At 44.7% G+C, this 27979-nt stretch overlaps 1 protein-coding gene across 10 annotated transcripts in view; it reads right to left on the reverse strand.

Annotated features, from left to right (window-relative positions):
* The window catches only part of GPATCH8 (G-patch domain containing 8), a 59984-nt gene that overhangs the window by 22765 nt on the left and 9240 nt on the right, over positions 1-27979 (reverse strand). Inside the window, exons 2-5 of one of the 10 annotated variants that reach the window (XM_074562346.1) lie at positions 21074-21148; positions 19988-20036; positions 12749-12821; positions 2092-2136 (exon numbers count right to left, since the gene is read on the reverse strand). Coding sequence is in view for 1 of the 10 variants with exons in the window: in XM_074562340.1 (XP_074418441.1) it covers positions 12749-12821; positions 21074-21148 (148 nt within the window). In the remaining 9 variants the exon portion in view is untranslated. Of the gene's footprint in view, positions 1-349; positions 1875-2091; positions 2137-5702; positions 7158-12748; positions 12822-15015; positions 15034-19987; positions 20037-21073; positions 21149-27979 lie in introns of those variants that run through there. The other 9 variants (XM_074562347.1, XM_074562345.1, XM_074562343.1 and 6 more) reach the window with 9 other exon arrangements.

Below are 27979 nucleotides of genomic sequence, written 5' to 3' on the forward strand. Positions count from 1 at the left end.
CCGCTCCGTGGCCACAGCTCGCGTCACACATTGGGTTTGGGTGGTTAGAGATCTTGCCTTGGAGTGCAGAGACCAGAAAGCTACAGTGAACCAAACACAAGCCATTCTCACAGCTTACGGCCAAACCTGCTTCTGGGCTCCAAACCGGCTAAATGCACCCCGAGCACTGATAAATGGTATTTTCTGAACGTTAACTGGTCACGTAAAATAGTCTCGCGGTTAATGTTCAACCGCGACAAGTCCTAGGGCAGGACTTGAGGAACGGACCTCCCCCTCAGCGCTCCCACATCATACTCCTCATCGTCTGATGCGAGTGAAAAAAAGCATTAAATACATTTTACTGCCCTACCACATTAATAATTGATTGGGACTGTCCTGTAAGAGATGCGGAAGCCTCCCTCCTGCCGACTTTTGTCCCTTCCCAGGAGCGAGGAAAGCTGAGCACAGAAACCAAAGTGCCTCCATCCAACGCGACCGCCCGGTCCAGGCCAGGGGGTCGGGCAGCGGCTTCCCCAGCTCCTGCAGAGATGCTCTACCACCGCTCTTCTCCCCCGTAAGCTGTGAAAAGGACTAGTTGCGAAGAAAATTGACTTTGAACTAATCAAACTATGCTGGAGATTTTTTATACGTATGTATATATGTATTTTTAAACATATCTTTAATCCACTCATAACCAGCCAAACAAAGCAAAATGGGGCAGACAAGCACTTTACTACCACAGCTTTTTTTTTTTTTTTTTTTAAATTATTATGATTATTTGTATTTTTACATCACAACTGGCGCTGGTCGTTGTGATGTAAGCCCACTGAGAAAGTACTTACCTTACCCGGTGCGTACCTTGAGTGAAAAAACAGAATGTTTACTTCCCTTATTATCGCTCTGGTTTTGGTGTAAACAACTGTTTTGTTATACACACATACACAGATATTATACCTTTGGGCTCAAAGATCTACAGGTTTTAATCATGCCAAAAATTGCCATCCACATGGGCAAAGGGTTAAAGCCTTTAAAACTGCTTCGGAAATGCCTGTACAGGCATCGGCTTCTCTCTTCTCCAATATCAGCATTCCCTAACTCCGGGCCACGGATCTCAGACCCCGGAGTCCTCCAAGGGAACCTGCTCTGGCCGGACTTGATGCGGTTTTTGTTTCAGAAACAAGTTAATTTTAATTAATCACTTTCTGGTTTCGTTTATACGCCCGTACATTTGACAGGCGTATATCCACCAAGTCCAAAAAAAACCTCTTTGTTGCGCCGATCCGAAATAGTATTTTGTATCGAGCTGGCGTTGGGAGCGCTCTGTTTGAAGATGTTTCTCTTACGCCCAATGGTATAATAAAGTAAGCAGTGACTGCAATTTTTAGCAAAAGGACCAAATTAAAGACAGGTTATAAAAATGACTTCCTAAGTGCAATATCACTTTCATAACGTCTCAGCCAGGGATTTACTGGTAAGCGGTGAACCCAAATGGAATGGCTGGCAGCAAACGCCAACAATTTGTTTAATTTATTATTTTTTTGTCCAAGCTTTTTTCCTTTTTGTTTTTGGTTTGTGGTTTTTTTTGGGTTTTTTTGGTTTGTTTGGTTTTTTTTTTTTTTTTTTTTTGGTGTTTATTTGTTTGCTTCTCCAGCAATCGAGATCTTTCAATGCAGCCTGCGTAAACCCCTGCGTACATCAATGCATCAGTACTTTTGCCTTCTAAGGCAGTCAAAGTTTTGGGTTTTTTGTTTGGTTTGGTTGTTTGTTTTTTTTTTTTTTTTTTTCCAAAATCTATTCAGAAATTGCAGTAGCAAGTGCTAGCGCCCATCGTGTTGGGGGGGGGGGGGGGGGGGGGGGAATAAATAATCAGGTTTGGACAGTATTAGAAATTTACGTTTAAACTGATTTTGGCAGTTCTAACACAAACAGAAACATCCCTTCTTAGCAATACCCTTTAATGAACAAGGATCAGACAAGTGTGCATAAAGAAAGGAAAGGAAAGGAAAATGAAAGACCAAGCAGAAGGATGATGGCTACAACAGAGAAAGTAAGCCTAACATATTGGTGCACTGATGACAAAAGGAGTAATTCAGTCTGAAAATAAAAAATTACCACTGCTAAGTTTACCATCACCACAACAAGTCCAGGATCATAACGCTGTAAAAAAGAAACACCATTTGTTAGGCAGAAACCATGAGGGGCAGAAAATAGGCCGTTTGTAGTAGGCAGGGAGGATGGGTTTTAAAAAAAAAAAATATAAATAAATAATAATTAAAAAAAAATAGTAATACGAGGCTTCTTCCTCACCCCTCCACCCCATCGCCATGCTTTGCCCTGCGGAATCAGGGAGCGGGTACGTTTTGGAGCAGTTGTTATTGGGTGTCGAGCAGAGTTTTTGGGTGTCGGAAGCGGTCGAGCTCCTGGTGACGGCCCGGTTTACAAGAGACACCGAGGCACATTTAAGCAGGCGGTTTAAAAAGGAAACAAATCAGAATCTTAAGGCAATTAGCAATATTTTGGGTCAAACGGAGCTCTGTTTTCAGGTATGAGGAGAATATTCAATGCGAAAAGCGATGCCTTTGTTTTAAACTTAACCATCATTTAATTATGAACGAAATACCAGCCAGCGTGACATCCAGGTGACAAGTGCCACGTCCCAGCACTTCGGGCAGGTAACAGGGCTAGGGACAGCGCTGCCACCGTCCCCGACACCGACACGGCAGGACACGCAAAGCACTGGGCCATCGGAGCCGGGGCAGCCTCGGTCCGTGCCCTCGGAGAGCCACGGGCTCCGTGTCGCCGAAGGGCCACCGCTCGCCCCGCTGGGTGCCAAGGGGCTGGGCGAAGGTGGAGACCAGCCAAAGGGGAAAACAGATTTCAATTAAGCTCGTTAAGTTCTCCTTTTAAAGAACTTCCTCAAGAAAACTTATTCCAGAGCTACTGTGCAAGACAACACGGTTTTACCAGCACGGAAACGTGACTCTCGGCCGTTGTGGGGCTCCCAGGTTTAGGGCTCCTGCTAATCTTTTTTGGGTACACCGACATACTTTGAAGGGAAAAACCGAGATTTCAAGAAAAAGCCACAATTCCCACACTTCATGCCGCTGTGCAGGGTTGCAACACGGCCACACCGATAACGACCCCCCCCCCATACATTAAATCATGCAGAACACACAAAGGTGTGTCCGGGTCCCATCCCCTACACCCCAGAAAACGTATTTTCTTTCTGAACCAGGTCACAAACTCTTTCCTTCAGAGACTGGTCCCATCCCAGGCTGCAAACCCCAGAGCACAGAGGGTTATTGTATAAAATTCTTCCACACAAGGGGAAAACCTCTCGGTTTTTTATCCTCGGAGAGGATAAAGCATAAATCTCCAACAAGATGGGAAAAACAAACAGCTTACGGAGGCGTTGCACCGTAGAAAATCTAATTTCTTCAAGTAAATTCAATTTGTAGTTGTTTCCTTAATTCAGAAATGAAATGAGATTTCAAAACTGACCGGATATACTTGCTTTGGTTCCCCTCTTCCCAAAGAAACGGGGAAGCCTTTCTCCCAGGCTTGTGGAAAGAACTGCTCAGCCCTAAATCCACCCCCCTGCCCAGAGCCCCACCAGCGGCAGGGAGAAGGCAGAATTCGGAATTCTCCACGTTCACTCCTCTTTAATTGCACAAAGTGATTGAATATGAGCAAATACTTTGTCAGCAGTGCTCTAAATTAACAAATCTTGGGAAAAGAGTGAATCCTGATGCTTCGGGGCTTTAGGACGAGCCCCTGCGGGGTGGTGTCGGTGGAGGAGCAGCATCCCATGGCTGCAGGTTGGGGATCCAGCTCCGGACACAGCGGGTCGATGCTGCTCTGCTCTTCAGAACAGGACCCTGCACCAGATGGACCCACCATCTGAGCCCGGCTCGAAACACCGGCGTTGTCAACACTAGCACACATTTTATCATCTTTTTTTTTTTCTCTTTAAACAGTCAAAACAGAAAACGGTTTTCATTGACAATTTGCGGATTCAGAACTCGTCCCGCCAGCAATAGCGCACTCCACCACAGACACAAGACGTTTCTGATGGTCTGTTTAAAGAGACAAAAAGAACAGGATGCTCCCACTGGGGGGGGAAAAAAAAAAAAGGTACCCCCAGAATTACGCGTTCAGGTAATTCAATCAAATATATCTCGGTGTATCGCTTATGCGCTGCATGTAAACGCCAGGGAGGTAACAGAACAGCCTTAATCCTGCTCACTGCATTGACTCCTTAATAGAAATTCCTCCCAGGTACAAGCTTTGTGGGATATAATCCTAGAGGAGCGCCTGATATCACACTCTTCATCAGAGAAGAATTTCATGAACCGAGAGTCTCGGGAAGATACAACCATGGGACGTGATCACATCGAGCACAGAGGATTTTTCCTTATTTGCTATCTTTATGCTACAACCAAAAACAAACCCCGGGTAAGAGACAACCTTCCAGGAGGTTTCAGTTGCTCTTGGAAAGGGACTACCGCAGGGGTCAGAGCCACGGCTGTGCGGAGGCAGCGCTGGGGTGTTCCGCGATCACGTCGCTGGGTTTGCCGCGGTGGATGAGGGTCAGTGCGTGCACCACCTGCGGTACAAACCCGGCCGCGGGCTGCCAAAGGCCATCGGTGCCCGCAGTCCGGTGTGGGTGCCCACAGCAGCGCACCACAGCCGCAGGGCGTCATCGATAGCCCAACAGCCCTCACCTTGACAATTCAGACTCCTCATTCAGTGCTTCAAAAGGGGAGAGATGAGGAAATCCACTCATTTTTCCCAGGGAACAAGCCCTGGCATGCTCTGTGGTGCTCCTCGCTGGCTAAAAATGAGGCTACGTTATCGAGCTTGTTCGGATTGCTGCAAGAAGCAAACAAAGAAACAAACAAGGGCAGCCTTTTATCCTGGTCTCCTTGGGGAATTTGATTTGCGAGCTCATCCTGTTTATGTTCGGTTTCTGGAAGGGGTCACAAACAATCAAGAAATTCAAATGTCTGCCATCCTCAGGACAAGTGTCAAGTCCCAGTGAGGAGAAACTGTTCTCCAAGTAGACAAAAGCTGCGCTGTGAACTTAATCCTTACTAAGCAAGGGAGAAAGACATGCAAGAGACAAGTTGCAAACACCCCAATCACATGGAAAATTTCAAAGAGGACCTTAAAACTTCTTCAACACACAGGCCAAGGGTGACACTTGCCGAAAACTGAGCATAGCTCCCTCAGCTGCTGCAAGGGAAGGCACATAGCAGAGTCTGGGTCAAAAAAACATCCCTAACCCCAATGAGGATCGATGGTATTAAAGAAGGACATGGAAGATGTTAGAGGAAGAACATAGGTCCTGGTTGATCTAGAACAGAAATCAGAGATGAGTCGCTGTCTGTCTTCACCTCGGTAGGTGAAAAGGGCTGATCTGAGGTTACACCGCGAGAGCGGGGGTAGGTTGTGCGCGGCCACGGCCACTTCGCTTCCCACACACCCACCCTTCACAGCTCAATAAAAGTGCTTTAACATTATACGAGCACAAAGGGCAATAAAGCCTGACACTCAGCCAAGAGAAGGACATCTCTGTCGCAACAAGCACGCGTCACTGAAAGAACAAGGATTTCATTGACTCCGCACGCTCAAGTAACCCATAAACTTATCACCCGTAATCGAAGGAAGGCTCTTGCACGTTCGCAAGCAAACACGGGGACGAGTGCTTCCCCAACACAGACATTGAGTAAACCTTCCTCTAGCTCTGCGGTCTTGTGGATTTCCACGCGGCGCTGAAGATCGGCGTGACGATAGCAGGTTCTCAAAGCCACATTACCCAGGTTTTTCAAAGCCAACTTCACATGAAAATAGTAGTCTTAAAACTCCTGCAATGATTGATGTTGCAAACACCGCAAGTGGGAATGTTAGTCTACGCCAGAACTCAGGTTCCCGCGAGGACGTGTTAAGATACAAGAAGATAAGATTGTGTTCACGTCTGTTTCTTGGCTAAGACTGCCAAATCATTCCCTTCTTAATGAATAAAGGCACTGTTTAACATTTTTATCTTTCTCTTCCATATTTTCTTGTATTCATTACTAAGCTTCAAAACCCAGAAAGAAATATAACGTTCCTCATTTCCTCATGGTGTTTTTCTCGGATGCTCATTGTTCCATGTTCTCAAGGCCTCACAAACATCTACTCTGTCTGCCTTCGTGAGATCAGAGGATTTAACAAATGGAAAAATACATTAATATATTCGCTGTAAGCCATTTGGGGAACTGGTGACAGAGCCAGGATTCGAGACCTCTGGAATTCAAACCCCGAGTTTATTTCTCCAAGCCGCAGCTGCCAGGCGATCGCATTTGCGACTGATCTCAGTCGCTCGAGCGGTCGAAGCTCTGCTTATTACTCCCCAGGCGTCTAACGAAGCCGGCATCCAGAAAACATGGTGTGCATCACCCGCGGCCACCTGACGGGGTCTTGGAATAGCGACTCTTCCTGAGCTCGATCTCAGAAATGAGAATTCTGGCGGAGGCTGCCAGGGAAGGGCTATTTCCTGCCGGAGCCACAGGACCACTTCTTCACCCGCAGGCTCCCCTCCTCTCTGCACATCCTCCTTCAGACGGTTCCGATCTTTCATTCCGCTCAGCCCTTATATCGAGAGGGAAGACAGGAGCTTGTCTGAACAGATTTAGCGAAGAACGTGCCAAATAAGAACCACAGCGTAGTATAACTGAAGGGTGGGGGGGGGAAGCGACTAAATTTATCATCACAGAATTTGCAAGTCAGAGCAGAAATCCACTTGTGCTTTTTTTTTTAATTGAAAACCATGCAATAAAAATACAGTTAGACGGAGGAACTGAATTCTAGCATTTTCTAACAAATCTGATATACCCGGCTTCGCTACCTTGTTAGATAATTTATAAGCTCACGAAAGGATAAAAATAAAATCAAAGCTCTGTTATGCACGCTTGTAACTGCTGCTGTCTACGTGTCACCAGTGCAATTTATACCGTGAGTTTGCAGCACACCTTGATCAACAGGAGCAGCACTGCCTTGACAATTTGGAAAGGGTTTATTGTTTTTTAGCCCGAGTGGAAGAGAACGAGTGGGCAGGAAGGGCTTCGCGGCTTTACACGGCGCTGCCTCCGCCACGACAATAGCAGTTCTGCTCCCCAGGAGGATTCAGCCAGCCTTCCAGAAGAGTCACGCTGAAACGATGCCCAAACTTTGCTAAAAACATAAGCAAAGAAAAAGGACGCCATCGCTAAATAGGAATCAGGGGACAGAAGGCCTTTCTTTGGGACCAAAGGCTACAGGTAAAGCTACTGCCGCTTCAACTAACTGCCCCAGAAGGGGGGGTTCTGCCCCTTTTCTAAACAGAACCACCTGCTGGTTTTATTTTCAGAAAAATTGAGATAACCCAAGTGCTAGTACAAAACAGCATCCCACAGAGAGCCTTGCCGTCCACCTTGAAACTTAACTTCGTTTCACGTTTCGCCACAACAATAGTCAAAAAATCATCACAAGAGAGCTGCATTAGTCCCCTACAGACAACCGAGGAGCAAACTTGCACGAAGTTTCAAGGCTCAATTCCAGTTCCACACAAAAACCTCGTATTTTCTAAGCTCTTTGATTCAACAACACAAATACTTAAGAGTAACTATGCCGTGACAAAAACATACGTTATCTGTTGCCATAGCAAAATACTAGATTCTGATTCACCTCTCAGACATACCACAAGAGACCAGGATAATCCCAGTCCTGGGAATACTGTGGGAAGACGAATTAAATCGATGCTTTTCAATGTATCAAATTAATTACACGCTACACACTGCGTGCGAAGGGAGATAGCTGGTGGTGTGGGGAAACTCAACTGCTTTCTCTACAGGTGTTGGAGCAGTTTTTAAAGAGTCAAGGATGCAGTGAAACACATTTTGTTAACAGAGGACTTTAAAAAAGGCAAATTTAGAAAAGCGGGCACAAACGTGCCCCTGGGAAGTTCCATCTCAACAGGAGGAGGAACTTCTTTGCTGTGAGGGTGGCAGAGCCCTGGCACAGGCTGCCCAGAGAGGTGGGGGAGTCTCCGTCTCTGGAGACATTCCAACCCCGCCTGGCCGCGTTCCTGTGCCACCTGCTCTGGGTGACCCTGCTCTGGCCGGGGGTTGGAGGGGATGATCTCCAGAGGGCCCTTCCCACCCCGGCCAGGCTGGGATTCTGTGAATAACTACAGTTATTACCCAGCACCTACTCAAGGGGTGACGAGGTAAGTATGTGCCAGCCCTGTCCACCAAAGCTGGTCAATCCTTTCCGATGGTCCCTTCCGTACGAGCAGAAAACATCAGACAAACCTTCCTAAGTGACGGGCCAGCACTGTCCAAACCTCCACACCGCCTCTCTCTGCAGGAGACCATCCCTTGGGGGCTGCCCACCCTCCGCAGCCCTGCTAGGACAGAGGAAGCAGTGGGACAGCCACGGGAGCGGGGAGATGGCTGGGAATTGGCTCTGCAATACCAGAGATGGGGGCATTAACTACCCCTGAAAGCCCATCAGGTCCACCCTGGCCAGCTCGATCAGATATTCCTCCCACACACACGCTGTAGTCCTGACCTCATTCCAGAGCGCCACGGAATTCTTTGGCTGTGACTCCTCAAATGAGCTAGGTGACCGATTCGAGAGAGCCAAATTAAAACATCAGCCAGTCTGAAATGCCAGGTCATTGCACGGCGTGTCCTACATGTCATCCTCCTCCTGAGCGCATCAAATGAAGTCACATGTTCCCGTGATCTCTGGCAAAGCCAAGTAATAGCCTTTGTCTTTCCTAAGGATAGCATTCACCTGCTCTGTTCAGTTGTCCCTGGTCTAATTAAATAAGATTAAACTACTGCTGGTTGTCTTGCACCTATACCCCTAGAGTACTATTACCTCGTATAAAACACACAAGGAGCAAAAGAGAAAACAGAAGTTTTCAGCACAGGATCATTATTTTTTAAACACGACTTGTCAAAAAACTGAAAACACAGGGGAAGCGTGAAGAGCTTATAAAAATATTTTCCAAAAGTCTGATTAAAATTATACCACTTCTGCATGTCAATCTCTCAATGCTTTTCATAATACTACTCTAACTTAATGTGAAATACTTCTTCCAAGAGAAATCATTAGTATTTGAATTCAAGATTTCACTCAGCCCTCTCGTTCCCCTTCTGACTCACGGAACTCCTCTGATTTATTGAGAATCCTCGGTCTCATTTAGCACAGGACTTCACGCGAAGGTCAGCCAGTGTTCTTAACCACATCTTTTGCTAGCTTTTTTTTTTTTCAGTAGACCACAGAATTCTATATTATCAGCTACACATGTGTCCTGTCACCCCCCCCCCCCCCCCCAAAAAAGACTAAACAGTCTTCAATCACCATTTTCTCCTCTGTTAGGGCACCACCATCACACAGTCTCTAGAGAAAAGCGGTTCCTCGTACCATACTTTCCAGATTAAAAAAAAAGATCTCTGTCATCTAGCAACCCCCTGGTTCTGCTTCTTCGTATTCATTGGCTGTGAGCAAGTCGAAGCATCATTTCCAAATATAACACAAGTTGGCTGGGGGAAAGATATGTGAAAACCATCAGAAGAGAGGAGCAGAGGAATGACTCTGCTGAATTCATTACGAGCTTCTCCAAACCAATATTCTAGCACCTGCACGGTCGGAGACAACAGCACTACCCCTGTCTGATACCCCACTCCAAACGCACCTAAAATAAAACCAAGGATGCAGATGCGTTAGAGTAACAGCTCCTGTCCTTAAGGGCATGGATTATTTATTTTCTTATCCGAGTAGCTCAGCTCTTCCACCAGCATCACACAGACGCCTGCTCCGATGGTTAACGAGAGTTACACCACAAGGCAGCAGCCAGCAGGTACAAAACCATCCTGCTTCGGAGACATTGGAGAGAAGGAGCCAATCTGCTGGGCACCTTTGTACTACAACAGCAGAGTTTTAGCACCAATATTTGGCAAGTGCGAATTTTAGGCTATTCCAGCTTCCGCCCAGAGAAACAGTTCAGCACTCTCACCGCTGGATTATACCTGCAGTGGGGAGTTAACACGATGGAAGCCATCACAAGTTCTTGTTGCACAACAAAATAATGGTCTTACTAGAAGAAATAAGTATTTCTGACTGGCAAACATAACGTAGTATTAGTTTCAGTGAATCTTAAAATTAAGAGTGAGCCCAGTTCAGATGAACATCTAGAATTAAAAGCTACATAACAAAAATAAGCACACTGAATTCATCAGCTTCCTTTTAATCTGAAGTCAACTGCATGGAAAAAAAAGATGAATGCAGTACCAATTCCATTTATGTAAACCAAAACTCAGGTTTTTGAGGGTTTGCGGCAAACACCTTCTGCAGCCAAATGCAGGTCAGATACCGTGTCCACAGCTAAAACCTACTTGAAGTGGTTCTCCTTCTGCTGGCCCTCTCAACCGCAGGCTGTTTAGGAGTTTAGGCTCAAGCACAGCACGAAGCAAGCAGAGATGCTCTGCATTTGCTACCCCTACATCTCCTTAGAAACCCCTCCTGGTCTCTCCTGAACAGGAAGGCAGCATGGAAGAGAGGAAGAACCTGTCTGTTTTGCTCTTCGATTCTCAGTGCACATCGAGTGACTTTACTCTTCAAACTCCTAGAAGAAGATTAAAATCAGATGCAAATGTTTCCTTCCTGGCAGTTTATATTTGGATTTTGGGACAATCTAAGATTCACGTAAAAAGGTCACTGGATAATGAATTAAGCACTTCAACACGATCATCAATGCCACAGGCAACAGGCACAGGCTGTAGCCGCTCGTAAGAAGAGGGAGTGCCCTTGAAGTCTTTCTGTCGAGCAGAAGCAATTCCTGCACGCTCTGCAAAGCGCACATTAGGGAGGTTTCAGCACCTACCTGGGTTAAACTAGACAGGCTATTTTAATTACTGCATTTCTATTAAAATGCAGCAGACGCAGGAAAACCCTCACAGCCCATACCCAGGATTTCACCGTACCTTCCGGACAGTTCAAATCACCAGAGCTTCAATAACACGTAAGAGATACGGTGCAGATTCAATGCTTTGAAATGCTGAGTGGGAATATCTAAATCTGGAAAAGTATCCAAAAGCAAAAGCCTGATCAACGCCGGGGGAAACCCTGGCTCTCCGTCCTCAGGACACGGTGACACCACGCTCTTGCCCCAAACCCAAGACTACACACTCATCTGCTGTTTGCTCCGTCACGTCAGTGCCTGCTACACCCCACGGCACGGGAACCCTCGGGGCTGCGCGTCCGAACGCCGCCAGGGCTGCGAGAGGGCTTCAGCTTCTTTCAAGTCTTCGTGTTTCCACACTGGTGACGCGCAGAGCAATATGGGGCACCCAAAAGAGAACACAGACCCAATCACACCAGTGAACGCCATGCCAAAGCAGAAGCCCAAGAGGTGACAACTACAACCATGTCCTGAGCTTTGGCACCAGCACGGGACACGAGAGGACTGTAAGAGCACCATGCGTTAACCAGAGGATTTCAAATGACACCATGTTAGAGGAGGCAAGAAGCATTAACCACCAATGCAGTCCTGTCTGAGAAGTTAGAGTGCCTTAGTCCGAGAAATTAATACGCATTCCCAGAGCTCAGAGAACTCGTTACCTCTCAACAGTCCTCCACAGCGCAGACATACTTATCTCTAACGGGCTCGCTGTAGGAGCAGGGAAGTCCACTTACAAGCTCCCAGGTCTTCAGACTAAGGGTATGGGAACACGAGGGAGTTACTTGGAGGAACTCGGCTTCAAACACTTCAAGAAGTTTCTACAGAACCTGCACAGGTTCTCGTAGATAAATGCTGAGCGTCCCACTCCCAGTATCCAGACGCTGGATCCACCAGCAGCTCAGGAGGAGTAACTGATGGGAAGCACTACCTTCAGTTCTTCTCAACACAACAGGGTTGGTTGTGTGCTCCCACCTCAGCTGGCACCTCTGCCGAACAGCTACTGGCCAGGGGAAAGGCTAAAGCCACCCCCACGGACTGGCCAAAGCCACCCCCACGGACTGGCCAAAGCCACCCCCACGGACTGGCCAAAGCCACCCCCACGGACTGGCCAGCACGGGCTCAATTTAAGCCACGGGATTTAGCGTCACGGGGAGAATTGAGGCTCAAGACAGCACGAGGACTAAGTGCATTGGCTCAACCAGCACACCAGCGTCTCAAGGAGATTTGCTAAATCCCTGACAAAAAGACTGCAGGGGGAACAGGAATAAGTCAAAGCCGTGAAAGCCCTCTGGAGAAACTAGAAGCCCATCCGTGAGAACCTCTGCCACTACTTTCAGTCTTCAGTGGGCCCTTTTACTCGCCTTCTAATGGCTTCTGACACCACTGTGAAACATGCACACCAATCTCTGGAACCAGCTTGTATTTTTAATTCTTTTAATACCAAAGCGTCCAGCCAGCAGAATATCATTATTACGGTTTTAGAAGCTGCACAACTACCCGTTAGTAAGTAGGCGGTTAATTTACCTCCCTCCGAGGCCAAACGCGGTGATCCGTACACGACACACACACATCGTGTCTAACCTGTACCGGTAAGTGAGGCAGCAGCTTCCACTGGCAAATTGCTAAATATGAAACTCAACAGTGCATTCGTTTGGATATATTAATAACGGAAAGAAAATCTAATCTAGGAACAACAACAAAAAAAAAAAGCAGAAATAGTTTTGTTACAGACTGAAGCTGGTGTTGAACGTTTCAGATACAAGCTACTGGACTTACCCTGCAGTGACTTCCCCAATCCCTGGCCCAGCTTCCACCCATGTTTCTGGAGTAAGCGGTGTCCAATATTATCCTGACAGACAGAACAGAGAAAACAAACCAAAAATATTCCAATAATATATTCTTCCCTTCCCGCTGACATTTAAACATGTGATGAGCAAGAGATTTTCTACATATATATGCATGCAAAAAAATGCTACTGAAAAGGCAATATATGCCCAATAAAAGGGAAAGACAAATGTCAAAAATTGCTGGCTAGAATTTTTCCAGGGGGACGGGGTATCGGGGAGGGTCACTTTCTGATGGTGTGCTGGGCAACTTTTGTGCATCACGTTTAAAAAAAAAAAAAATAAAAAAAATAAAAAAAAAGCAATGTGGGAGAAAATAAAGTGTACCAATAAAAATTGACAGTAAAAAGCATAAAATCAAGCTATTTATACAATCATATCCATCACCTAGACAGCACCACTTAAGATTTATTTTTTTTTTTTGTAAAGAAAATCTACAATGTGTTTAGTCATTTTGTTTGTGTGTCAGGCTTTTATAATACTGAGTAAGTTGTAAGTGCAAGACTGCCCCACCACTAGAAACCAAAACACAATCATAGCAAAATCCAGGCTAGACTTGATTGGGTTTTTTTTATATATGTATATATATATATATAAACTAGCATGCAGCCAATATTAAACTGAAAAAACAGTGAGTTAGTAAAACCAAAAAAAAAAAAATCAATTAAATAAAATGAGCTCAAGCACAGACTGGGTGATGCATTTCACATGTAAACTAACAAAAATACTAAGATGTTAGAATGAAACAGGCCTAGCAATAAGTTAACAGCAAGGAACCATTAGTGCATGTAGGGGAAACAATAAGCATAATGTCTCATCTTCCTAAAAAAAAAAAAAGCTATTTTGGAATAGGTGGAAAAGTACCGACGCAGCAATTAAGCGTCAGCTTTTGAAATCAGGGCTGAGCAGGGCTCTGCGTGGAGTTCATTATGGTTTTATGCAAGATTTTTTTCCCCCCAAATAAAGAAAAAAAGAGTGCTAACGGCACCCCTGTGACCATCAGAGCTGACAGCTTGTCCCTTATTGACCAGTTTACTAGCAGCGACCAAATGTCAGCTCCTCAAAGGACTCTCGGTTAGGACCGTGTTCACCTTCTCATCATAAAAAAATAAAAATAAAAATCAGATACCTATTTGTTGATTATTAATTCTCATAAGGCAAACCACAACTCAATATATCACAGAACTATCCTGAATTATAACAGGCTGTGAATCCATAACATTGAGTGGTACATGGAATCTTAAAAAGAAAATAAATTTAAAAAAAAAAAGGTCTATGTGCTGCAGGTTTCTTTAATTAAATAACCAAGTCGTCAACAATAATCGGACTAGCAGGTTTTTTTTTTTTTCACTCACTCCACATTGAAGGAAACGACCACACGGTTTGCAGAACTTTGGTGAATCAGCTTGAAAGACACAATCTTCCCATAGATATTGGCTGCATGGATATGTTTTTCCTCAAAGAGCCTCTATCCAGGATAAATTTAATTTTTTTTTTTTTTTCTGATACACCAGTAAAGCGAGACATTTCGTCTCACTGTATTTTTCAAGGCAGGAGCGTAGGCCTTCCCCACACTACCAATTCTCCCCCAGGACGTAATTAGGGCTACATGGGAAGAAAAAAAAAACTAAAAAAAAAAAAAGGAGAAGTAAGGAAATGTCTGGTTATAGAAGCTTAAGTCAGTTTAAGCAAAAAAAAAAAAAGGAAAAAAATGAACAAATATGGATTCCAACCACAAACACCATGGAGAAGACTGTCGGTTCGGAAGCGGAGGAAAACTTACCTGCAAATCTATCTCCCACGGGCCGTTTCTGCAACGGCCACAAACCGCCCAGTCCTTCATGCAAAAGGGGCCCGAAGTTCAAAGGGTGTGCGTGTGCGGATAAGGCACTAATTGTTCTACCATTAGCATTGCAACCCTTATCTGACAAAGGATCATTGAATCCCGGTCTTTAAAAGCCGCTGCTGACCAAAATGGCTGCATTTTCAAAAAAATATAAAAATAATAATAATAATAATAATTTAAAATAAATAAATAAATAAAAAGGACAAGGAGTACTTTGCAATCTTTTGCTAAGTGGAGATGAGACATTGTGCTGACTGTGTTGTGTTATGAATGCACTAAAATAAACAGACAGATGAAGCAGTATGCTATTTCCAAAAGCAGTGCAAGTGGAGTGAAAGCATTTCCATACGAACCTGGCTTTAAAAACTGGGCTGTCAAAAGAACAGTTAAATGTAACACAAAGTAAGAAACTGTCCAATCACTAATGGTAGTTTTTCTTTTGCTTTGTTTTCAATTCACTGCTTGCAAGTAATGTATTTATTAAAGAAGAGTGAAAGCATAAAATAAATTCAACAAGTCAAGACCAGCTGGGAGATTCAAGAGCGGTGTGTTGTGACTGACACAGTGAAGGGGTAAACAAATGTTAAAGGGGAAAAAAAGAAAAATTTAGAAGGGTTATACACATTAGCACCACTTTTACAAAACCACTCAAGAGGATGGTTGCAAGTTGTTTGACATAAATTGGAATTAGGCCTGGATATTATCCTGTCTCGGTTCCCAGGAAGGGGGTGGGTTTTTGTCCGTCGTCCCCCCCCCGATCGCTTCCATTTGTTTGCTTAAGCAGCAAAACTACTTCCTAATTTTAAATATTCCGGATTTGAAACAGAGCGTCTTCTGTTTCACTGAATAGGGAGTTTAATATTAACATTTGAGCTGGGACCTAGCCATTACCCTGCTCGTTTCTAACCACGTTCTACCTTCCTCCCCCAGTTCAAACCCCTACGGCAGCCCTCTCTCGGAGGCAGGCTGGCAGGACTGCTCTTCAGCAGAAATGCTGCCCTAAAAATTAAGTTACGGAAGGCCAGTCTTGCTAGGCTCCCCCGCCAGAGCCATTCTGCAAAGCCTGGGGGGCAGCTGGGGACATCAGGGCCACAATTTGACATGGAGCAGCAAACACTGCAAGAGCTGGTGGCTTTTTTTAAAAGAAAAAATTGCATTTTCAAGTGAAAGTTCTGTAACAGCGTGGACTCTTCCACATGGAAAAGATGTCTTTTTTTACACCGAACCTCCTGTCGATGTCAAGAACTGTCATTCCTTTTGAATAAACTATCCTCATGTTGTAGCAATTCTCCTCCAGGAAGAGTCGCAGCCATCTACAAAAACACCACCAGCCCCCGGAGGAAATCCCCCCGTTTCTCAGCGGAGAGCTGGCACGAGCCTTCTCACTTCCTTACACTATCATTTGGGAGCTCCCCGTGTTACAGCCACAATAAAAATTATTGAGGCAGACAAAATAAAGTCTCCCAGTAGGTGTCTGAGTGAGCAAGGGAGCTCTCGTTTGCCATCCAAGCTACTCACGAGGGCAGCGCCATCGGTCTGGGCACGGAGACAACGCTGGGCACCAGGCTGCGGGATGCTCGGCATGGCACAGAGGAGCTCGGCAGGCTCTCAATGGAACAATTTACACCTCCCGACATTACTCTCACCACTTCGGAGCTGCTCAGTAGGGATCGGTTCTATTTACAGAGGGGGAATTTGCACTGCAGATGAAGCAAAACTTTTCCAAAAGTATGTAGGAAATGTAAAGCTCTTGCCTTCACCAAACTGCCATGGGAGTCAGCTAAGCTACGTTGGAACATCTCAGCCAAAGTGACCTTCTCCAACAGCTCAAATTGGCCTCCCCAACTGTCCATCCTGTTCCCTGACTGCTTTCCAGGGGTCCCAGTGATTCCCGGTATCAGGATATCCCCAGCATAAATTTCTGACAAAAGTCCTGGCCAATAGAACAAAAAAAATAATGCATACAATGAAAAGATGCGTACAAGAACTGAAAGGTTTTGATGATGCTGTATGTGGGATATAACCCGCAGTCAGTGGATTGAGCTGCATTATGGATAAACCAAAGCACTAGTTTTGCCTAATACGGGTTTTCCATAAGATCCCCACGCATCGTATTCACACCGTTCATCTCTCGGCATGGGCAGGAACCATACGTCTCTTGAGTGGATTGTAAGCTGTGCTGACTGTGTATGGAGGAATCTATAAGCAAGGATCGGATGCTACTGGGTGAACCCATGCAAACAAGAGGTTGAAAAGATTCCCAAAACAAAACCTATAGCTCACTACAGATGACACAATGAAGACTAGAGAGAAAAGCCAAATAGTAATGCTACACCATTCAGCTTCAAGAAGCACATTATTTATAGCGCTGTCCACATATGGCTACTGCTAAATGTCAAATCAGCAGCCTCATCAAATTACACTTTGGAACTAGCGGAGTCCACAGATCTGTACAGATATGCAGTGCGACAAAACCCAGCTTCAGCTCGTACGGTCGTCTACAAGAGCCTGCGATCCCCAAACAACTACCAACTGAAGCCTGAAACCTCGTGTAGTTCAAGGACCTCCTTGTGTAACTAAGCGGAATTAGAGAGAGGTGTGGGGGGGAAAGGACATTTGTTAGTTATGACAAGGACAAACTAACAAGCTCCAGAATAAGTGGGTGATACGCAGTCTCGCCTCCAACCTGCGACGGGGACAGCTTGGTTCGACTCCCTGACACCCTGCGCACTGCCTGCTCAGGGAAAGGGCCGCTTCTCCCAGGGGCTCTGAGGGTATCAGTGCTCTCTCCTACTTGACCTGTACTGCGGGGACACAGAAAACCAGAAATTCCCAGCAACAAGATTCAGTGAACAAGTAGAAATAAGGAATTCACGTGAAGGAAATCTGGGTTCTATTAGAGCTGCAATACTTTGTGACTTCCCATTTGAGCACCTGAACTCAGGGCACTTAAAATATTTTTAAAACAAATGCATGCAATTCCTTGAATTTAAGAAAGGGTTAAGTGCTCTGATTTTTTTCAAGGACACCAGAGGTTCCACTGACGTGAACAGCCAGTGTAAGTGCAGCATCTTTCAAACCAGAACAACAAGAAAAATGTTATTTGTGGGGAGGAAAAAAAAAAAAAAAAAAAAAAAAATCAGTATTTGCAGCTATGAAGAGTCCATTGATACGAAATATTTTCTTCAATTTGGTAATGGAAAATAGCTGGCTGCTCGTTTAGGCTACGTACATCCTCTAGCTCGTGTCAGCTCTGCTTTCCATAAATGTACTTTGGTTATAGTCGCATGTGTCAGTCCAGACATCTTTGGCCTAAACAAGCTGCACAAAGCAGGATTTCCACAGGAACAAAAATACTAGTATGCTAATTGAGGACACGTTTCAACATTGTAATGATCTGTAGACTCCCAGACCTATTTTTCCAGCCACCTTTGAGTTGCATGCTGTAGCAGTACAGTCAGCACCTCTCAACAGATAATGCTGCAGAGACGGATCTCACTTCAGCGCTGATTGTCAAACTTCCAGTGAAACCCTCTGCCCCCTGGGATTTCCAAATGCAAGCTACCACCAGTCCCTAAAGCATTTTCGTAGCACTAAGAGGTGAGAAGCTGCAAGAAGCACATTTCAGAGAATATACTTAATCCGCTCTTCAGTCTGCAGAATAACCAAACTTTTAACTCGAAAGTGTTATCATCTGCTATTGTTAAACACTCTTCCTCGCACAAAGACATTTGTCATCCAAACTATTCCCCTAATGTGAAGGCAAAGGCTCTTACTCATTACTCTGAGCAGATTCCTTCGTAAAGGTCAGTTGAATTGCTAACAGAGAACTGGTTAAGGATTATAAAACAATTTGTGAATAAATGTTAATATGGCAAATATTAATGCGTGGTATTCACAAATTATATACTTGCCCTGACTCCTTCCCTCTCAATTTCAGTTCAAGGATGGTCGCTTCTGGGTGAGCAAACAGCACAAAATACAAGGGGGCAGAAAAAGCAGCATGAATGCGTCTTTCCTAGTGAAAAGCCTTACAAGAGAGGTGCACCGCTAAGGTCTGACAAGAAAACCATTCCTTCTATTAATGTGTGTCATGTGCCAATTTAAAAAGCACACAGTTCATTAAGAGCGTGGGAGCAAAATCATTTTCACGGGTGTCAGGAAACTTGACAAAATTATTTATGCTTCCCAGCTGCAGATTTTCTTTTAAGAATCAACAATGTACTTAATGAAGATGATGCGAGAATTAACCTTAAAAGTGACCAGTTTATTTCTGACTGCAGTTTCTGACACCAGGCTTGCTCCTGAGATAAAAAACCACCCCGTACAGCAGCTGTAGCTTTTAAACTCTGGGACTAGCACACAAAGCCAGCTCAAGTGTGCTCCGACGCAGACCACCGCCGATGTGACAATGCAGAACATACATTTACTCAGTTCTGTGACTCCTTCCAAGAGTTTAATGTCCCAGGCTGGGGGTCTTACACCTCAAATGCTTGCTTCTCCTACTACAGACAAAAGGAGAGGGAAGCAAACTGGATTTTAAAATAAGAATAATTGGAGGTTTTAACTCCTCCAGCTCCCAAAGAGGTAAGCCATTCTCTCGTCCTTTCCATCAAACTGTTTTCAAATTTAACCATACGGCTGAACTGTACATATTAAAACCTACCAAAAAGTTGTAAAGATTAAAAATGTCCCCGTATTTGGATGGTGAGATATATAGGAATGAAATATTAAAGCCGTAATTGAATTTAATTTTTCTGCCACTGTTCACCATTAATCAAACTGCAATGAAGTATTACTTCCGCAGAGGATCCAAGCTGTACTGGGACTAGCCCGTGCTGTTGGGTCCAGCGTATTCGTCCGCGTTTTACATACTTCTGTAGGCCTCACTCCCTCCAGAACACCGGAGGGATGTCATCTGTGACCACTCCTACTCCTCTGTTTGGGAAAACACTTTTAGAAATCAGATAACCAGCCCAGCCTGTAAGCGGTATTTGAATTACTTTGAAATGCTGATTTCCAGCGTGGCACAGAGCAGGCTACCAACAAGTATTTCTCATTATATTTACCTAAGGAAACAAGCTTGGCATTTTAATTAAAATCCCCATAGCACAACGTAAGGTTGAAGTATTCAGGAGAAGATTGAATACGAATTCCCATCTCTGCAGCATTATCTCATGCGTCATCAATTACTGCCATGCCTAAATCTAGCATCATGCCAGCACATTAAGACAGTAGGTACTATATGCAGTGTTCACTGGACCAGAAGAACAGAAATAAGAAGGGGGAAAGGAAACCCTAGAGAAGAAATTAAAAAAGGCAGACCGTGCAATACAAACCAGATCATGGCTGCTTAGCTAATATGGGCCAACTGCTGCGGAAGAAAAATGTCGAACACCCCAAGTTGTGTAAATTTTTTGTAAACATCTAACACACACACAAACACACACACAACACCAACCTACACACAAATGAAAAATATATATTGATCTTTTTGCTAACACTAAGTTTCTTCTAAGCGCAGACTAACATGAAGAAACTTTAACAGAGAACTTAAGTTATTAATAGGGAAAAGAAATACCTCAGAAGTAGTACTTTCTTAACAAAAATCTAGTCTTAATCAGAACACCACTAAGTGACCCTCGATTATGCACTACAAGTTTTCTTGCTCTCGTTCTGAAACTGCAAATGAAACTTAGCTAAAGTTAAGTGCCCAACTTAGGTCCAGTTTAGGCTGAACACGCTCTTGTGCCTAAGACTAGCAGGAGACGCTTTGCAAACAGAAAAATTTAAAAGCTCCAAAAAGCTTCAAAAGGTCAAACTAAACAAAACGTAGTCTTTCCCCATCTTACGGCTGTGTTCTCCACTCCTAATTCAAAGTAAAGCCATACTTTAAAGAAACTCACGGCGCAGTTTCAGATTCATGGGGAAGGACTGCTACACTAACACTGTAACGCATCCGTGTTTCCGTACTGCCAGGTGTCATTCTAACACTTTAAACACACCAGTAAGTTTCCAAAAATATAAACTAAAAAAAAAATATAAGGGATCAAAATACGTTCCACTACACTATTCCATCAGGTTTGCATAGGAATTAAACTGATTCTTCAACCAAAAGTTTAAAAACTTAACGAAATAAATATCTACGAATGAATGTATTCTTTTAAACAATTTCTGAAATATCACGTTAACTAAAGTTTCAAGTCACCTATAGTTTTAGGAGAACTACTTAAAGATTACATCCCAGGCCCACTTAATCTCAGCATGCAATTTACCACAAAAAAGTTAACCCTGTACTGACAAAACGATGCCCACTCCTATCAAATTTGACTGCATTCACATCAAGTACCATCCGATCACGGCCTAATTTTCGGTGGGTTGATGATGCTGATAAGTCTGTATGTGTCTTACCGATTCTATGGGCTTGTCTAGAGACGCCTGCTCTATCTCCAGGTGCCCTTCTTCATATTGGTCAAAGTGATTGCCCTGCAAAAGAAGACAACTGTTAGCTCTAAGGCAGAGAACGCATCACCAAAAGTCTAGTTTCAAGATTCACGTTTGTATACGGTGTTATATTTTACAACGTTTTGCTAGCAAAACAAATGAACTTATTAAATAACAGGCTCAATTCAGTATATAGGCTATAAGAGCAAAAAAAAATTATTCTAAAAACTAAGCCAATCTGATGATAAACATAAACTACCTAAGTTGGCAAAATATCAGACATTTATGTTGACAATGCTTTGAAGGTTTTTTCTTTAGAAAGGCTATGAAAACGCTGACCATAAGCACGAGCGCTGGCCTTAAAACCACCCAGGCCAAGAAGCAGAAGGAATTGACCCCACCACCACTACAAAGGGGGGTTTTGTCCTTTCTCTTTTAAAGAGCAGCAAGGCTTTCCTTGCAGCAGGAAACCCAAATTCCTTGAGGCATACATGTAATTTCACACACCTTAAGTCAACAAAGCCCCACAGCGGTACCAAATGAAACCTCCCCCCTGCCCGCAGCACTCGTTCGTGGCCTGGAGCAGCCCTTTCCTTGAATCTAGGCAGCTGCACAGTGAACCGTTAGTGGAAGCGATCCCTCAAACACGCAAAAAAAGCCATTAGTTTGAACCCCAAGCCGCCCCCCTGCGCCAGCTGACCACACAAGCACATCTGGGGGCACAAGGAACACCGGGGTGCACGTGCAGAACTGCTTCTTCCAGGCACACCAGCTTAAAGCAGTTGTGAGCACAGCACCGAAAACTGCTACACCAAAAGCGCCAGGACTGAGGAAAGAGAGACGGACCGAGAGACACGCAGGGAAGTGCGCTGATAAAGCGTGCAGATACTCACGCAGCAAAGAAAATGCTACAAAGAACGATAAATCCAAGGGCTTCCTTACGCTCCCAGAGCAACCCCATGAAACTTAAGTCTTACAGACTGGCCATGTATAACAACTAAAGTAGACAGAAATGAAACAGGGCTGTTATTACGGTGTACTGTGCCCATCACACCCAGCTCTAGATTGCTGATTTCTGACCAGGGCAGCCCCTCCCCGACACAACGGTGCCACCGTACGTGGTACAACCCACAAAGAGCCACCACTGGAATAGGGACTGGAGCTGAGCAACCCTCCTCAGGCATCTGCTACGGCAAAATCCAATCTTCCCACGCTTTGCCAAGACATTAAGCATTCAGAGCTCTCAAGGCAGGAAGGCAAAGGGCAGTCTCCGTCCTCCAGAATAACCACTGGTGCTGGAGCACCAGTGTGAATGGCCATTTCAGGAAGAATAAAATAAAAAAAAAAGTCTTTGTTGTCATTTCAGAGGTTTCTGAAACCTCAAATTCCTGAAATTGCAAACATGGTGAACCATTTTTGGCCATTTAATAGGTCCACAACGGAGCACTAACATCCATCGTCACCAGCACAGGCCTGGAAAGCAAAAAAATCTGCCTTTCTAGCTGCAAACTCATAAGCAAAGAGGAGAGATGCCCGCGGCTGACATTAGCACAAAAGCCACTGAAGGGGGTGGTTTCAGCAGGCTCCCCGCAACGTTCCCTGGGCACCGCTCGGTGTCACAGCCCTGTGAAACCCCAGGAGGTGCCGAGACCTCGGCTGTCATCCCCAATTCCCTTCCCAGCCCCGTGGTGCCACCGAAACCCTTCTGGCTGCCCAGCGAGCGCCAAGCACCTGGCAGTTCTTATTTGCATCCCAGCTCCGCGATTACTTTGAGCAGGAACACCTAGCACCACTGCCAAGAGAAACATGTTGTCGCTCTCCTCCTTTCTACCAACACCAACTTTTCCTTCTGCAAGAATTTTAATGAAAGCCAGCATGCGAAAGAGCAAACTGCAGTTGTAAAGGACTGCCTGTTGGAATTTAACAAGCCAGGCACCAGCCTCCAAAAATCCTCTGGAACGAGCATTCGTATCCAGTGATGCAAATCTGCAAGAGAGCATCTTGACAAAAACCTGTTGCCAAGAGAACGCGCTTTGATGCTGGTGCCCCAACTGCCAGCCTATACATCATCTGCCGTCCACAGCCGTAATTCACCCAGGCCATGCTCTGCTCCCCGGAGTCTTCTTTCCCACGGCCTCTCCACAGCAAATTTGGGGCTTAATCCGCAGGCAGCCATCCACCCCCATCCGTTTTTTTTGGGCAGCCTTCAAGAAGCAAGCTGAAGGCAGACTTACCGTGCACGCGCAGTCGCTGAGCTGCTTAAAAAGGCTAGTAATTCTTGGAGAGGGGCAGCAGGAAGATGTGCAGAGCATACACGTGCGCGCTGCGAAGTCAGGGAGCCCGGCAGGGAGGAGACAACACAAAACCTACCTCGACGGCACAAAGGACGCGGCCCAGCCTCCCAAAAAATAGTGCCCAGGAGAACAAAAGCAGTCAAGCACGCACACGCTGCTCATGAATTTGCACTGTTGAATGTCAGCAAAAACACATTACTAAAACTTCACATATAAAAATGAGATCCCTGTAACATTTAGTTAACAAACACTTGAAACACTCTCAGCAAAATCAAAAGACATATTTTTCCTCCCCGCCCATTTTCACAATGCGATTTGCTGCCTGCAGATAGCTCAGAATATTCCAACTAAATTACCTGGAGCTGGCAAAATATTTCTGCCTACTCACCATCTCCTCCGGCGCACTGCCTGCCAAGACAGTTAAAATTGTTTTTACAGAGGCAAGGGTCAAATCCCATTTGAAAGCACACCTTGCTGTTTTGAGGCTTTACAACTCCATTTCGCTGCGCTTAAAAACAACATCTCCTCCCAGAAACTATGCAAAAGACCGAACGCTCACGACCTCACAGACAAATGTGAAGACGATAAAAGGCAAATAAAGCTATTTTCTCTAAGTTCTAGTGATCCCACTATTATCCACCTTATATATTTTGGGATTTCTTTTATATATTTATATACTTTCAGTTTTATTATCTACTTTGGGGATTTTATTACTGGTGATGGGAGGGGGGGTGGGTTGCTTCTTTTGCCAAAATACCAGAGCTTCCCAAAGAGGCAGGGTGTTTCGCGTCACCTTGAACTCCTGGATGCAGATGGGAACAAGCCCTGGCGGGATGCTGACAAACCCCTGGCTACCGGGAAGCTGACTGCTACAGACTGGGTAATTTAAGGCATCGGAACAACAAAGTGTCCAAACTGAACTGAAATCAATACTCATCACAGAGACCGTGCTTTATTTATCAATAGTTAAAGCAAATGATAAAGGAAACATTTTCCTTCCACCATAAAGTAGCTCACCCTGGAACAAAGCACAGCAATAATAATCCAACAGTCATACCGAGGTCAAATTTATGAGCGCGTGCAGCCTAACGGTGCCTAATGAGCAAGAAGAAAAATGGCTCTCGCTTCTAGGGCCACAACAAACAGCTTGTTAAAGCATTTGTCTGCCCTCGTGGCCATCACAGGCCTTGTGGAGCCGGGACTCGGTGGGGCTGGAGCAGCACAGCCTGTCCCTTTGCTTCCTCATCCCTGGAGCTGGCTAAGGAACAAGTTGGGGGGGAATTCCATCTGTTTTCCTTCTTTTTCCAATCCCTCAGCCTGGCACATCAAATGGATCCATGTAACACTTCTGTTTTGCTGTATCTTGAGACAATGAATCAGAGGAAGACCAAATACTTTAACATTTAAATCTAACAATTAATTAAAGCCTAAATGTTGAATCTGTTGAGAATAAACTACATTTCTGGCACACATGAACCATAAGCACAGACCACATTTTATTATGAGTTTGATCCGTGTCTTCTGCAGAGTTGTGGGATGCTTCCCTTTTCAGAGGAAAGCTTTAAGTGAAAAGAATTCAATCCCTACAAAATGGATACCAGGCCATAAAAAACCAGCTGCGTTAAAACCAGCACTATTTAAAAACTACTTCCAATCCTTCTTCCCGGTATGACTACTGCAGAGACGCAGTGCGATCCTGGCCCTGCTAGCTAAATGACAAAGTTTCCACCTACTCCCGTGGAGGAGGATTGCGGGGCTGCACGCGGTGCCCTTCTCCCTCTCATCCTCGGCCCCCCCATTTTAAAGCCGCCTCTGTCAGGCTCCCTCACTTCTGCTTTGTAAAGCACGACGCCTTGCACTGCTTCTATCACTCTCTTACAGATGCTACCTCCATCCTGAAATAGCAGAGCAAATAAGATGAGAGGCTTCCACTTAAACATCATTTATGGCTATCACTTTGTGCCACGGCAAGTGCTCCGACGCTAGGTGCTTCACCACAAGCAGACTGAAATTCAATATATTTTACTACTCCGATGGAAGCAAGGACAAGCCTTCAACATCTAAATGTTCCTTATTACACACCACGCACACCATTTAGTTTCCTTGTTGCGTTCATCTCCAGGAGCCAGTATGTTTGCATCCTGTAATTTTTTGTGTAATATCATCTGAACTTTGGCTAACTACGCGTTTCGGTTGCTCACAGTCACATGTCCTCTCCTCTCTCCTCCACTTTCCCATTGTTTGATCTTTGCATGAAGCTCTTCACCAAACCTGACGTCTTGGAGCCCTCACACACTTAACCGCCAAGTTGTGAATACAGCATTTGAAAAAAAAAAATAAAATAATCAACTAACAAAAGCTGCCTCCATGCAGGATTTTAGACCCTTATTCTCCCTTATTTGGATGGTAAATACTTCAAACCTCTGGCCCAATAAATGCCTTTTGTCCAAGATTAAACATAGCAGAGTCACTGCATTTTCTGAAACAATTCAAGCTAAATAGCTTAGGAGAAAGAGTACCACTGTTTCTTTCTTACCTATAAGGTCCCACACATTGTAGCAGTGAGACCCAGTTAGTATAATTAAAAAAAAAAATTTAAGAACTTAATCACCCTTTCATCCCAAAATCTTTAGCAGCAATAATTGTTGCCAATAAATGACTCAGTGCAAGTGAAATTAACTTGCTGGTTTAAGCCCCTTTACCAGAATAAGTTTAGTATCACAGAATCAATTCTCCCCCCTACACAAAGCACCTCTTCATGAAGGCAGGCAAAGGCAAAACATTTAAGGACACACAGATATTACTGGGGGGGAAACCCCCTTTTAAAAGCATCTTCACAACTACAAGGCAGAAGAACATTAGGCTCTCTTCTTCCCTCTCACCCCCCAAAAGGCTGTACCCAAAACAGATCTGACTTTCGAGAACAGCATTTTCTAAGTCACCTACAGCATCATCAACACAAGGAGGCAAAACCAATGATGAGTCACTTCAACTGCTTCAAGGCTACTAGACCTCCCTGGATATTAATTACTGGATGGCTCTTTCCAATCTGTCCAAGCACAGAGGATATTAAGATGTCAGCGCGCAGAATACCTTCCATATAGTGCACATTCCTGATGGGAATTTGAGGTTTCTTTTATGAACAGCCCGAGTTATCCATGTATTATTTCAAAAGAAACGTAGATGTGGCAGTCTACGTTTCAGTAGCAAGGCCAAACCTTGAAACACGGCGCTCGTGCGGAGACTGGAGAAAACTACAACAAAGGAGTAGTATAATGGAGACGTGAAAGCAATGGTTTTCTTTCAGAACGCCTTCATTCAGCTGCCCTTGCAGCTACTGCTCAACAAGAAAGCTCAGTTACACGAACGTTATTATTAATATGAAAGAAGGTGATGTAAGCTACAAAACCCAACAGAAGTCAGATACGAGGAGCCAAGAATGAGAATACCTGGGGAAAATGCTGCTCCACAAGTCACAGGGACAACGCCTTCAATGAGGCGAACAGAGTAAAACAAGAAAAGACTCCAGCGTAAACCCCCTACGCCTAAAAGCACTAAACCCAGTGATGACTGGGGAGGGAACACGCAGAACGCAGTTGCTGAAATGTCAAAGCAAAACCAATCTATTTTCATCCACGCTGAATTTCAGGACCAGTTTAGGAAGGTGCACAGAAACGCGTGTTCCCGTCACCATGCAGATAAGAATCTAAAGAAAGTAATTTTGCAGAAAAGCCTCACTATACTGACCATCATTATTTCTTAAATGCTCTGGACAAGAGCACAGCGTGATCACGATTGCTTAACTGCACTTGAAAAGAGCCCAGTGTGCTCCTTACACATTCAAAAATTAGTTTTACACTGGTAGAACACCAGGAAAAGACTCAAAAAAAAAATTAACATTTATATTGCATTTACTTTAAAAAACGACATTTTAAAACACGAGAGCAAATCAGCACCACTTGTGCATATTCTATTGATCCATCAATAAACCTTAAACCCCCCCAAAATATTAAGTCAAGACATAAAATCCAGGGTTATTACCTACAAGTGCCACTTTAAAACATTTAACCAATCCCACTCCCCATTCCTGAAAGCTCTGAAAGCATTAGGCTGGAAACCAGCAGCTGAGATACCAGGAATATCTAAAAAGAGAAATGGGCACCCACAAAAAAGGCCGTTTTCTAGTGCAGATAAAGCCACGGCAGGCTGTGTTAGCTACAAATCAGAGAGTATTTTGCAGTGCCCTCTGGTCTCTGCTGCCATGGCTAGAAAACAGAGCCAACATCTCCTGCGGGCATCCCGGGACAGGCCAGCACGGACACAAGGTCTCAACCTTTCCCGGTCGGGACCAGGAAGCTGAAGCAGCATCTGAATACCAGTGAGCAAACACCACCTCTCCGAAACCCTGGATGCCTGCACACGTATGGCACCGTCACAGATCAAGGGGAAAAAAAAAAAAAACCACCAAACTCAGTTATTCCAGAAGCAAACATCCTTTAAAAAACAAATTTAATAGGAGGAGACTGAGCAGCTACAAGACCTTTAGGAGGACAAAGCACCTTAATGTCCATCGGCTTTG

The sequence above is a fragment of the Larus michahellis genome, chromosome 18 (assembly GCF_964199755.1).
Source record: "Larus michahellis chromosome 18, bLarMic1.1, whole genome shotgun sequence".
NCBI lineage: Eukaryota > Metazoa > Chordata > Aves > Charadriiformes > Laridae > Larus > Larus michahellis.